Source organism: Etheostoma spectabile, unplaced genomic scaffold, assembly GCF_008692095.1.
Source record: "Etheostoma spectabile isolate EspeVRDwgs_2016 unplaced genomic scaffold, UIUC_Espe_1.0 scaffold00569941, whole genome shotgun sequence".
In the NCBI taxonomy this organism is placed as follows: Eukaryota; Metazoa; Chordata; class Actinopteri; order Perciformes; family Percidae; genus Etheostoma; species Etheostoma spectabile.
Genome location: NW_022605437.1, coordinates 2734 through 16954, shown reverse-complemented (window position 1 = coordinate 16954; position 14221 = coordinate 2734). Strand labels below are relative to the sequence as shown.

Sequence of the window (14221 nt, the reverse complement as noted above, 5' to 3'; positions counted from 1 at the left end):
TGAGATTCTCTGGGGGTATGAGTTTCCACCTGTAGTCTCCCTTTCCCCATCGGGGAAATACATAGCGGACTTTGCCTTCCTTTGATAAAGTGGCCAAGACCAAGACCACGCCCATCTCAAAAAATCCAGCCCCCAGCATGAGTACCAGAGCAACGGGGTGCTGTGTCTGAGGGGTCTGATCCAGAAGATCCGTCTGGAGCAGAGTTACAGAGAGAGGGGAGGAGCGTGGCCGTGTCAGAGACACTCCTCTCAGTGTTCGCATCAGCAATGTGTGAACAGTTGAAATGGTTGAGAAGGGAGCGTGTCAGGAGACAGCAGGAGACAGCAGGAGACATCATCAAAACAACTCTGGAGACTGTCTCTTTGACTGTTTTAACTTTTGGATGATATCTATGCCCTAGTAGCACCAGATGATGCAGAAAGCAAATATGGACTATGACCATGGCCTACTGTATGGTTTGCCATTGTATACATTTCCTGGTATGACTCATGTTTTACACTGGTTTGACTGTGTTCATGTGACGGCATAACTGAAGCTGTGCTTTGAATTTGAGGAAGTGCACAGGCACCTCCCACTTTAGGTGAGGGTATCGGTACTCAATCCCTTTAAGGCAGTAATGTAGTATCCCAGAACTAAGTAATGTTGAAACTTCTCTCTGGTCAAATAATGCCAAGATTTGGTCCTTTTTGTACCCAGATCTATTCAAAAATTAGTATGTGTATTGTTTTTCTCACAGCCAACCACCACAAGCATTCTTTAATGTATAGCAGCATGTGATTGGCCCGCTCCTGCAGCGGCTATGGAAGGTTTGTGTGACACACAACTGGATACTTGATACAAGTAGAAGAAAAAAGCTATCAAGGGAAGTCTATTGGTATCTGTATCACTTTAAGGGAAGTGGTATTGTAATTGTTTTTATTGATATCCAGTCCTAACAAATATACTGTATATCCCTTTCTAACTAAGAAAATAACACATCTGGTTGTTTAATTGAAGAATACACAAAAAGATTCAAAACTCAAGTAAACGAGCAGAGGAGACAGTGGAAACCCCAGTTTCTATTTGGGTCCTCCCCACGCTTACTGAATGTTGAATCACAAAGAGAAAAATTGGACTGGGGACTGTAAGGTTTGTGTGATAAGGGGACAGGACAGGTAAAAACCTTTATACTTCTTCTAAAAATGTGTGGTTAATACCACAGTGTATGTTCTAGACATTTAGAAGTCATATGATGTTGAGTTTTAACTCTGGTTGCTTTCATTACTGTAAAAAACACAATGAGTAATGCAATGCCAGTTCTTCAGTTCTTCTAGGATTTAAAAAAACTCCTACACCACTCAGTTAGAAACCCCCCGATACTGATCATTTTACATTTCCTGTTGTAAAAAGATGGAAGTTCTTGAAAACATAAACAACATGACATGTATGTGTATTGTAGATGAAAATGCAGTGTAATATGTATCTAAAGCACTTTCTTTTAAACTAATGTAGCATTAGAAGTGGAAAGTAGGCAAACTTCAGATGAATATTCTGTGCTCATGGTGCTCTGTGCTGAATCTCTCGATGGTGTAAGCATTTCCTGTACAACTGTTACTGCTGTTTTACAGAAAGTTAGCACTTTAAGGAAGTACATGATGTGCGTCTAGCACCGTAGGAAGATTAGCTTAGGAAGATATATTTTAATAACACTAAAAGCACTTACACAATGAAATGTAATTAAAGCAGTTAGAATAGACTTTAAAACAGATCTTTCTTCCTACAAAACTAATTGCAGTTTCTTTCTCTCCGTGGCTTTAAGGAAACTGATTGATTGATATAAATGCATCATGGCTTCTGATCATACATGCATATGCCCATGAAGTTATTGTGGGTTGCAAATGTTACTGTAACATCAAAGAAGCTCTCCTTTCGGTGTAAAGAGGGAGCCTTCTGCATGTCCATGTGTTTTTTTGAGTTACTAACATTGTTGAATACCACAAACATTTTATCCCAGCCCCTTTATTTCCGGTCTGGGACAGGACAGGGCAGGACCAGAGGTGATTGCTGAGAATGGAAATGGTGGAAATGATTATATATTGGTGGTGAACTGTGACAATGAGGAAGTAAGTATGCAAATGATGAATATGAATATTGGGAAATGGGACTTCTGGTATTGTAACATTTTCTGAATTAACATTAAGCTCTGGAATGTTAATAGATTTAAAGTGCAGATGGAGAGATTGAATTAGACAATTCTTTCCAAAATATGTGGTTTAATAAAGATGATTATGAATTAGGCCATATTTGTTTTCATATCTTGTACAGGCAGGCAGTGCAGGATGTAGAGTAGGAGTATCTTACATCGATGGGAGCCATGGCACAAGCCACAACCTACAGTGCAGTACACCTATATTTCATTTGTGTTGCTCAAAAATAGTTGAAATTTCTCTTGTAGAAACAGTTCCAGTTGAAAAACTTCCCAGTGTTATTTGCCCAGAAACATTGCTAAAAAGATACATGCTGAGCTCAGGTCATAAATAGCCTTACCACTTCCTCAGAGGCACATTTTGCAAAATGGAGCTCGTCATCCTACTCTGTGCCGTGTCTCTGCTGCATTCATGTGAAGCACAAGGTATGAATGTTATTTTATTTCCTGTGGTTGATCAACTTAGTTTTTCAGTAGTAAAGAAGTTAGGTAAGAAATGTAATGTTTTACAGGAACTCATTTTAAATTATTTGTATTGAGAAATGTATACAAATCTATGTAGATTTCTCTTTCATATGCTCATTATTTCAAAAGTTCCTAATGACATGTAAAACTAAGACTTTGATATATGTATCAGATATACAGTTATATCATTATTACTCCATTCTTTACACATGGTCCCAAAACGATTGTGTTCTCTCTGATGTAAGAGAAGTACATTTAACTAAAATGTGTTTATTCTTGTACAAGGCCCTATATCTATGCTGAGACAGAATGATAATTCAAAAGCCGGGAAAGCTTCTTAAACATTGTGGAAAAGTAAAAAGGTTTTAATTTTAATTATACCAAGAAAAACCAAAAGTTGCATGGTCGACGGGAAGACAACACAAGAGTTCTAGTTTTTTTCACCTTGTCCTTTTTTCTCCTCTATTACGCACATTATTGTTTCCCCAGATGTACAGAGGAGAAAGACTGACTATTAGACAGTAAGTGGCTGTAACCACAGATTGGTACAGAGTGGGAGAGGTTAAGTTGCCATGCATCTTGAAAAGACGGACATGTTTTCAACATTTGGTAATGCATCTCAAACCACCTCCAAGGTTGTATTTGAAAGTTCCACTGATGTTATCTACTGTAAAGTTGAATATTTTTCAAAATGTAACAGAATTTAAAAAAAAGAACTAGATCAACTTAACCCTGTGTTACTAATGTGGGAAATAGAGGAGAAACAACAGGACAAGGTGAAAATAAAGAGGCCGAAGAGGGAAAGACTTTTTTTCTTGTTAAAAATAAAAATCCAGACTTTGAGTAACATCTTGGTCTCAGTGGGCTTAGTTTAGCCAAGTCTTCAATGCTGAGGCAAGCTGAGTCAGAGACATGTCTGATACAAGGCATCTTAGAGACAATGTTAACGCTGAAGTCAATTCATAATTTTGAACTAATATAAGAAATATAGTAGTAACCCTGTAACATTTAGTATTGACCAAAGAACACTACACTGTGTTTGATTGTGTGTCTACTGTTTTTCAGAGCCCAGAGCTGAGACTCCTGTGTTTGTGAAGAAGGGAGAGGACGTGTTTCTGAATGTCACAATAGCTAATGTTAATGATACAGATTTAGTTTTCTGGAGATTCAATAAAACTGTTAATTTAGTACGATTTGATGCTGCTGCAAAACCAACAATCTTTAGTGGTTACTCTGGAAGGATTGAGGTCCTTGAGAAATACTCAGTGAAATTGAAGAATCTACAAGAGGCAGACAGTGAAGTTTATACTGCAGTGCTGTCTGGGACAACAGAAAAACAAATAACTGGATACAAGATCACAGTCCAAGGTGAGTTTATTAACAATGTGACACTGATGGAGAGGTTCTGCTGCCATGTTTCTAAAACCTCTCCACCTGCCTCTCCCCCCTCAGATCCAGTGTCTCCAGTTATTCTGTCAGTGGACTCTGTGTCCAGCAGCTCAGTCTGGTGTAACCTGACAGTGAGCTGCAGAGCACAGGACTCTCACATTAACAGCACCTTTAGATGTGACACCCACACCTGCAGTCAGGAGGGAGGAGAGAGACCACAGGTCACACCCTCTGCTTCTGCTCTCCATGTCTACCTGTCCAATGACTCCATCATCTGTAACCATAGCAACCAGGTCAGCTGGACAAAGGACATGAAAACAATTAAACTCTCTGCCAACATGATGGTAGAACTGAGAGACAAACCACAAACAGCTGATAATAATGTACAGTGTGGTTAGACTTGTTTAAGGTTTTGTACGAGTATCACATTATATGTCCAAGTAAATACGTTTTGATTTCTACCATGGTATGATGCATTGATCAGGTTTGCTAGGTTTAACGCTTGGGTTGTCTTTCAGTCAAAAGTGAAAATCAACCCTTTCTTTGAAGCTTTTAGTTAATACTTTTTTGACGTTTTCAACACTACGTAACACTAACTTATTAACTTTAGAGTTTATGGTCAATAAACCTAATTTATAGGAAATCATACCTAATGTTTGAGTTAGAAAAGCAGAGATTTGGAATTATTTAGACTAAAATTAAAGGAATGTATGTTGATGGATAATCACGGACTGGAATATGTCAACTTTTACTCAATACCATTTTAAAACCATTTCAATTTTATTTCTCTAAATGCTATAAAATTGAATAAGATGCCCCAAAATGAATGAAAGTAAAGATTTGTACTTGCCAAAGAGCGTTGTGTGGAATTAAGAATGTTATTTTAGGTAATTACAAAGAACATTGATACAGGAAAATGGGTCAATTTGACCTGAGGACAACATGATGGTCAAAACATGTATTTTATTAAGGGCTGTGTATGGTGGAGGATTTTAGCATTTCTCAAACAAGAGTTGTTCTGGTGGCAGAAATGAATCATTAACTGAGTTAAACCATATTGGGTTTGCTTTTTTAAAAGCTCCATTTGTAATGCCAAACCTGCTAATGATATTTTATCTTCACTTCTTTACTGTAAGCTGCTGTGAACAGTGTTTTCTTGGACATGGACCACATAAACTTGTGTCTGTGGGAGAGAAGGATACAAAATGTAGTTTTTACATATTTTCTTTAAAATTAACACATTTTTCAATGAAATATAGCAAAAAAACTAAAGAAAAGAAGAAATATAATCCTTACTTATCAGCTAGCATCAAGTGTTAGTATGCAGTAGGTCATAAAGACATACTGTAGGTCAGTGGAATTAATGATAATAAACAGAACTAGCTATCAGTATGAACCTCTACCAGGTTGGTGTTATTTAACTAAGAGGAAGGTGGTGTTAAATTAGATCAGTCAGGGACCTTTGGAAGGTTGTAGATGTAAAGTGAAATTGTGACAGTTTAGTTTCACACATTAGGTTAAATGAAACAAACTAAATTATTTCTTACAGTTGAGATCTATTACCAATGAATTCACCTGCAGTCTGTCAAAAGCAACAGTGTTACACTCTCAATTATGCTGCATGGCTTAAAACCAGGCTCCTTTTTCTACCTGGATTCTTTTTTCTTTTGTACAGGTCATGATCCACCACCAATGCCATCTCTGTGGTGCTGGTGTTGGCATAGGCATCCTTCTCTTCCTATGTGTTGCAGCATTAGTAGTAGCAGCATTTTGTTATCATCAAAAGAAAGGACAAGGTAAGTCCAAGTGTGCATTTTAATTAACAAATACATATACGTTAAATGTACATGGGATTTCAGTGTTGTAGTGTGGTGTTCAAACAGCATTACTGGATAATGTGTTGATGAGGAATCCGCTTGACACTGTTTCTTGATTATAAAGGTTTATTATATCGGAGAATTTTCAGCTTCAATTTACAAGCTCTGCAGAAGCTAACCCTGACCCTAACCCTAACCCTAACCAAAATTTGCAATCTGTGGGTCAACCTGACCTTAGTGGTCATTTTTTGTTATTATAGATGAGAATCTGGAATTTTGGCAATTTTGGGCAATTTTGGGCAATTTTGGGCAATTTTGGGCATTTTTAGCATTTTGCTGCCCTCTAGTGGTCATGTCGAAATTCCACATTTTGATTTATTAATCTGGAATCTGGAATCTGGAATCTTCCAATTTCCTGTCTAATAGATGCGAAAGTGGGTTGGAATGTTGGAAGTGAGCGTTTTCCATTCATTGTCAATGGGAAAACCCTAACCCTGACCCTAACCCTAACCTGCCAACATCACAACCTGTCAAATCTGTCAAAGGCTTTCAAGTGTGCTGCTGTGTGAAGATGGAGAACTTTAGACACAAAATCTTATCATATGAATGTAAAGTAGTCAAGGTAAAGCTGAAAAAAGGAAACTTATATCAAATCAACATGTGTTTTTATGACTGCCTGCAGATACAAGAGAGATCCGGGAGAATACAGTATATGAAGTTCCTCAGGTGAGCATCAAGTTTTTTTCTGACACACTGAGGAACACAATTTCAATAATATATACCAGTTTGAGGATAATGGCAAAGTAAAAAAAAGTTTTTTAAATCACAAACTGGAGCCTCTCATGATTACATTCATTATCCCTAGCTACACATTTTCCTGAACAGGTGATCTATACTAACTTCTGTATTTTCAGCTGTTCCAGCTCCTGCTGCTTGCTCCTTCCGGCCTCATGCACACACGCTGGTTGTGCTGCTTGTTTGTGCTTAACTATAATGTTTTGGAGCTGGTGAATGCACCACGATGCACCACGATCTATCTGTCCAAACCTGCTGCTGCAACGTTCTACTTAAACACTGTTTGTGTTTCTTGTGTTTCTTTATGCTACGTACGTGTTGTTTGCTTGTGTTTTATTATAGTTTTTGCATCCTTTCAAAACAAAAGTTACCATTTTGAGGAAGGGGGACAAAAAGACCAAACTGTGTTCAACTTTGCAAAACAGCGAATGCATGTTCCAAAATGTGTTGTGTTTTCAAACCTTCATACTAAAACTCAGATCTCAAACTGGTGCCTGAAAGACAATACTGTACCAATATTGTTAGCATTGGGCCAAAGTTTTTTATGCACATCACATCAACTACATCATCACAGCAGATTTTTTTCTCCCTTTGCTTCCGTTTTTTAGCACACAGCATTTAACCAAAGCTACATGTGATTTCCTACTGATCCCAAATGTTTTAACTTCTGCATTCTCTTACACAATACACACTGTGAGCAAAGACTCAAATGCACTCATATTTTCAGTCCTAGAACAAATCAAGTAAAGTAGAACAACTGTGATTTGCAGTACTTGCTTTGGGTGCTGTCACAGTGATGTCTTCATGTGCTTATGTGTCTTATGTGCTTGTGTGTAAGCTGCAGTGTGTTGTGCTCTCGCAACCAAGAGAGTTTGATGTACTCAAGTTGTTTCAGATGTGAAGAACTAGAATTCTAGAAGTAAAAATGGAAAAGAAAGACTGAGCCAAATATACTGTATGTAATTTATTATCCAGGTCTACCTACAGATTTAACTCAGAGTTCAACAGTTGAAGGTCTTTCGCCGACCTCCACCTACTGCTTGGTGGGGCCTCACACTGCATCTCTGGATTCCAGCCGACTCTGCCAGAGAGTCTGTATGCTCAGGTGGATAAGCCTGGCAGAATCTTAAACAAGTAATCAGCAGGGTATTACACATATACTGCGCTGGCTGCAATTTACAGTTTAGCTTTTGGATGTTAACAGTACTGTAAGTTATATGTGAGCTGCTCTGGTATGGAGAGACTTCTCCAGAGGTGGGTAGTAACGAGTTACATTTACTCCGTTACATTTAGTTGAGTAAGTTTTTGAAAAAATTGTACTTTTTAGTTTTAAAGGAGTAGTTTTAAACCACTATACTTTTACTTTTACTTGAGTAGATTAGTGAAGATGAAACTGAACTCTTACTCAGCTACATTAGGCTACAATGAGCTTGTTACTCGTTACTACGCTTCATTGTTTTTACCCCAGCGTACGTCTCATTTTAACATTTTATTTTGACAGAGAGAGAGTCTTCCGCTGAAGGCTCTACCACGTGACTGTGCTTAACCAATCACACGTCGTTGTGCAGTCACGTGACCATACTCGCTTCAGCAGCGCATAGACATATAAAGAGGTATCTCTTTATATGTCTATGCAGCAGCGGGACAGGTTAGCTTTACAGTCGTAGCAAAGCAAAGACGTCAGAATCAAATGTCGCCAAGGCAACGCAGACCAGGAGGACCCCCCCCCCGGCCTCATAGTGAAAGCATGGTTACCTTTTAGGAAAAGTGGAAACAGCAGCTACATTATGCGGTGCCTTCAGTGTCGACCAAAACAAACGGACATGTGCGCGTTCAACAACTCAACATCTAACCTGAGGAGACGTAGCGGTGGTTTTAGTTTTGTTGCGTGGAGAGGTGGATCTTTGTCTTTTAGGTTACATACAATATTTTTTACACATGCATTATCCATCCTAATTTGATGTGACAAGTCTCTCAAATAAGCTATTTTGTAATTAATAAATACATTTAATTATTCTGTTGATTGGATGAACAATAGTTTGCCTAAATATGATTGTTTTGTATTTTTGTCTGTCTGATTGATGCTGGTGTTAAGAAATAAATCAACGTTACTCAACAATTACTCACTACTTGAGTAGTTTTTTCATCAAGTACTTTTTTACTCTTACTCAAGTAATTATTTGGATGACAATTTTTACTTTTACTTGAGTCATATTATTCTGAAGTACAGTACTTTACTTGAGTACAATTTTTGGCTACTCTACCCACCTCTGGACTTCTCCCATACAGAAACATTTAAATGAAAACAGCTGTAATATAATGTAAAATTAGTAGTATTTTTTGTAGTATTATGTTAATATGTGTGTGTGTTTGTGTGTTAATTTATGTGTGTGTGTGTGTGTGTGTGTGTGTGTGTGTGTAAATACCTGGGGTGAAGCCATTACATTATTATACTGTTTCTTGAATTTTTTTTCTCAAATATCTCTGATATAACACGATAGAGCTAGCAACACAGTTTATTGTAGCGCTATTTATTAAGCTTTGGAAATCCCACAAGCTCTACAAAGCTAACGTTAGCTCAACTTGGCGGGCAGACTAAACAGGGAGGGACTAGAAATCCTCTCTGTAGTTCTCAGTATGGTTATGTTTACAAAATGTTGTAGTCCGTCAAACGTCCATGTTTTCCATGTTTTTTAATCCTCTGTGTCCTCCTTGGCTACAAGCAACTGCGTGGTGGTGGTTTATTCATTTCATAAAGGTTTTTATTGAGCCATTTGTCATTAAAAATATGCTTTGTTTTCCATTCAGTGTGTCAAGTGTGTTTCTTATAACAGTACAGTAGCATTGATGGATTCCGTGCAGAAAACCTCACAATATGAGGGAAAAATCCGTGGCACATGATCTTTTCATAAACTTACAAATTACAAACAAATTTAGATAGAAGAGCTTTAATCGTCTCCAATAATGGTGCAAGTAGCAGAAACTGCTTCCACATATGAAATATTTAATAACATACTGTACATACTGTGTAAACATACATGTATATGTATGCAATCTTTTAGAACATAGTGAACAGGACCACTTCAGAGATCCATCAATTTTTGTACAAATGCAACAGTTCTTTCATTATTTTATTATAATATAACATTACTGTACAAACATTTATTTACAAAGTGAGCACAATGATTATTGGGAATAATTAATGGATAATTGAGAATTTTCAGCATTTGTATAAAAGTGCCCAGTGGAGTTTTCTTGGAAAGAAAAACATATTTACATGAAGTCAAACTGCATCATTTATGGATCTTTAAAGTTTTACAATGTGTTTAATCTATTTTTATCAGATTTTGTACAAATATTTCAAATCTTACATTAATGTTTCTCCCTACTTGCACTGTTGCTTATTTTCTTGTATGTTACTGCCACCTGTACCTGTTGTCTATCAGTGGAACAGCAAAAACTGCTTCATACATGTATATGTCATATGTATACATATACTATACTATGTATATTTCTCACGTCCCTATTAGTGGCTTCTTAGTGTAATTAGCAACTCATAAGAACAGAACTGTAACGTAAACTCTAGTGGGATATCATCTTGTTTCCCTCTGACAGATCTTATTAGAAGGTCATTCCAACACATTGACAAAAAGTCTAATAGAGGCAATATTTTCCTATTAGTATACAGGTTGAATGAAAATGTAATATTTCAACAAATGTATATATTGATTGATTGTACAGGCATATTTGCAGTTGGCTTGTGTCTGATCTTGGGTGAGGAGAATAGAATACACTAGACAACATAAGATCAGCCTGATCCACAGCTCCACGGTACTTATTGGCAGCCCCAAATGTAAAAGGAATGGATTTTAACACCAAAAAAGCCCATGAGATAGATTTTTAATCTCATTGTTTTCTGGTTTTGCTATGGGACATGTTGCTTCCTGCTAGATTTCCAGTAATAAAATAAAATGTGACTGTAAATTAAAAAATGAACATCATCCGAAAAATGTAATCTGGATCAAATTGATCCAAATTTGGAAATCCAATGTTTTGCTTTCCAGGATCACCTGATCCATCTTACTTTTATGGCAGTTTTTTAAAGGAACATTGGATTGGACCACTGTGAAATACCAAATGTCAGGATTGCTAAATCCTGTTTGCCAGAGCCTGAAATAGAACCAACAGTGTAGCCTACTGGCTTAGCATAGAACAGGTAGGCAAAATACCGCTGGTCACAAATAGCCATCGTTTGTTTTAATTTTAAGAAAAAGAAACATTTTACATTCCTTATTTTGTTATACTGTTAAATAACAAAACAAAAGAAATACTATCCAATAGTCAAGAATCATTTACAGAACAGATGCCAGCTCTTTCCACCTCTGCCTTTAGGAGATGTATCTCCATCTGCACTGTTATCTGCTGCAGTTGGAGAAGCAAGACTTGTTCTTTACCCAGTTCAACTCGAAAAATCACAACGGAATCCACCCTTCTATTTTTTTTAATCAAAACCGAGATACGAGATACGAAACTGTTGAGTTGTAAGTTTTTAAAAAAACCCAAAGAACAGGTTTGATCCAGATCAAATGTAAGATCGGATTACATGGGCTGATCTTAGTTTGCAATCCCTCTTTTGCTTTTGAAAAAAACAAACATTTCCAAGATGTGGTCCAATCTGTTATCTGAAATCTCACTGAATTACTTTTGAAAAACTGGGCTCTGGGAGATTCAGTAACACAGTTAATTAATAGAGTCATGTTGATCATATCTAGTAATGGAATGTTGACCACAGGTAACGCTACGAGGTAAGTAGCCTCGTTGGAATGGGGTCTAAGAGACAGGTAGATGGCTTAGCTGAAGAGACATTTAACATTAACATTACCATTTAACATTAATTGTTGAAGGTCTATAGGATAAAAGCAGTCTGAGTATATGTCAGGTTTTGTCGTTCTTTCTAGTGCTACTGCGTTTAAAGGTGAACTGTTAGAAATTGCGGGCAAAATGTGATTCATTTTATCTCTAATTGTTATAATTTTATCATTAAAGAAGCTCGTAAAGTCATCACTAGTCAGAGCTATAGGAATAGAAGGCTCAATAGAGCTGTGACTATCGGTCAGCCTGGCTACAGTGCTGAAGAGAAAACTTGGGTTTTTCTTATTTTCTTCTATTAGTGAGGCTTATCTTAGGGCTGCACGATTATGGCCAAAATGATAATCACGATTATTTTGATCAAAATTTTGATCGCGATTATTCTCACAATTATTTGTTGATTTTAACCAAAACAAATTTTATTGTCACATAGGCTATTTATAGCTGTGAGAGGGAGTGTGATGGACGCTTCTCACAGAGAGACGGCTGATCATTATGAACGGGTCCAACACGGGTCGAACGCCGGATACACACGTCGTGTGTATGAAACGTCTGTATCTTCACTGCGCTGCATTTTTATTATCTATGATATACGGGCCATGGGTCACATCTCTGACCAGGTCCAGGTCCCGGTCTCGGTCCAGCAGCTGCGTCTCAGCCGCTGTTATACTCTACCAACTGAAGTTAGTTGCATTCAGTAACTTCTTCTGTGTTCTTCGCCGTGGCGGCCGCGGTAGCAGTGTTACCATGGAAACACTGGTACAAATACAGGTTTGCCCCCTCATACTTAACAATATACAGCTGTGTTAAAAAAAAATTAAAACTGTAGACAAATGTTAGAAGTGTGGACCGGCGGCCGCTGTGTGGCGGGGCGCGGAGGGTAAGAGGAGAGAGAGTAGGACGAGAGAGCGTAGAAAGATCCAACACAGGCCCGGCTTTACAGACGAAATGGGTCATGTAACGCAAAATTAAACCATATCCATATAAACAGCATTGCAGCGGATGCGAGGACATTAGCAAACAACAGATGGGACAAAGTGTTGCGTTTACTGGTAAACTGGTAAACCTTGGGACTGACGTTACCGACTGCTATCTGTTGAGTTTTCCTCCCGTTACTCTGTCCTCTGGGACTGTCTACATCTAGAAACTAAGCTGCACGGGTTGCAGGGAACTACTCTGACTGGCTCATGATCAGACGGAGCGGAGATTGGCTTGCAAAAACCCGGAGCGTTCTATGAATGACGCTTTATAAAAATAATCGCTCGATCACGCAAATTTGATCGTGGGAAGTCCAATCGTGATCGCATTAAAATTCAATTAATTGTGCAGCCCAGCTGATCTGACATTTCTGAGGGCTATACATTTCAGACTGTCTGCCAATGTTAACAAGATTCTTCCAGTTTGGTGGAACGCCGTTTACTTTCAAGTTTTTGCAAGATTTGTTTTAATTTGCGAGTTTGGGACTTATTCCAAGGTGCTAGTCTCTTTTGCTTCATCATCTTCTTTTTGAGAGGAGCAACAGAGTCTAAAGTCGTCTGTAGGCAGGTTGTCGCACCATCTCCAAATTTATCAATTTGGGAGGACTAAAGTTAACATAAAGGTCCTCTGGTATATTAAGGAATTAAATTAAACGCTGTTAGAATATCTTCCTTAAATTTTGCTATAGCACTGTCAGATAGGCATCTAGTGTAGAAGCTTTTGTTTACTTTAGTATAGTCGGGTAGTAAGAATTCAGAAGTTATTAGAGAATGGTATGATAATAAAGGATTCTACGGAAATAACATTAAATCTTCAATTTCGATCCCATATGTCAGCACAAGGTCAAGGGTGTGGTTAAAACACTGAGTGACCTTCTGCACACTGAAACCATTTGAATCTAGTAGGGAGTTGAAAGCAATACTAAGGCTATCATTGTCAAAGTCCATATGGATATTAAAATCACCTACAATAAGAACTTTGTCTGATTTAAGGACTACACCCGATTAAAAACTCAGAGAATTCAGATTAAAATTCAGAATATGGTCCTGGAGCTCGGTAAATAACAACAAACATAGTTGGCTGTAACGTTTTCCATGATGGGAGTTAGCGATCAAGACCAATACCACGCCCATCTTCAAACACATCCAGCCCTCAGCACGGGTACCAGAGAAACGGGGGTGCTGTGTCTTAGGGGTCTGATCCAGAGAAGATCCGTCTGGAGCAGAGTTCCAGGGAGAGAGGGGAGGAGCGTGGCCGTGTCAGAGACACTCCTCTCAGTGTTCGCATCAGCAATGTGTGAACAAATGAAATGGTTGAGAAGGGAGCGTGTCGGAGACAGCAGGAGAAATCATCAAAACAACTCTGGAGACTGTCTCTTTGACTGTTTTAACTTTTGGATGATTATCTATGCCCTAGTAGCACCAGATGATGCAGAAGGAAATGTGAAGTCTGTCATTGTTATACATAGGTTGACTCATGTTTTACACTGGTTTACCTGTATTCATGTGACGGCATAACTGCTGCTGTGCTTTACATTTGAGGATGCAAGTGCACAAGCACCTCCACTTCAGGGGAGGGTATGGGTACTCAATCCCTTTAAAAATCACCATTGAGTAATGCAATGCCAGTTCTTCAATTCTTCTAGGACTTAAAAAACTCCTACACCACACAGTTAGAAACACCCTGATACTGATCATTTTACATTTCCTGTTGTAAAAAGAT

General features: G+C 38.1%; 1 protein-coding gene and 1 long non-coding RNA gene across 2 annotated transcripts; both read left to right on the top strand.

The window, feature by feature from the left end:
- Nucleotides 1–2460: 2460 nt before the first annotated feature.
- Nucleotides 2461–4438, top strand: LOC116685535 (uncharacterized). The gene is made up of 3 exons (XM_032510545.1): nucleotides 2461–2612; nucleotides 3717–4019; nucleotides 4104–4438. Exons 1-3 carry the CDS (start codon nucleotides 2555–2557, stop codon nucleotides 4436–4438), a joined length of 696 nt encoding a protein of 231 aa, XP_032366436.1. The 5' UTR covers nucleotides 2461–2554.
- Nucleotides 4439–5766: 1328 nt separating this feature from the next.
- LOC116685536 (uncharacterized) lies at nucleotides 5767–6681 on the top strand. Its single transcript, XR_004330974.1, has 2 exons — nucleotides 5767–5836; nucleotides 6540–6681. It is a non-coding gene; the product is annotated as an uncharacterized LOC116685536 (long non-coding RNA).
- Nucleotides 6682–14221: the final 7540 nt, after the last annotated feature.

Coding starts and splice junctions, on each gene's coding strand:
- LOC116685535 (XM_032510545.1), top strand. CDS start 2,555: ATGGAGCTCGTCATCCTACTCTGTGCCGTGTCTCTGCTGCATTCATGT. Junction 2,613..3,716: donor GCATTCATGTGAAGCACAAG/GTATGAATGTTA, acceptor ACTGTTTTTCAG/AGCCCAGAGCTGAGACTCCT. Junction 4,020..4,103: donor ATACAAGATCACAGTCCAAG/GTGAGTTTATTA, acceptor CTCCCCCCTCAG/ATCCAGTGTCTCCAGTTATT.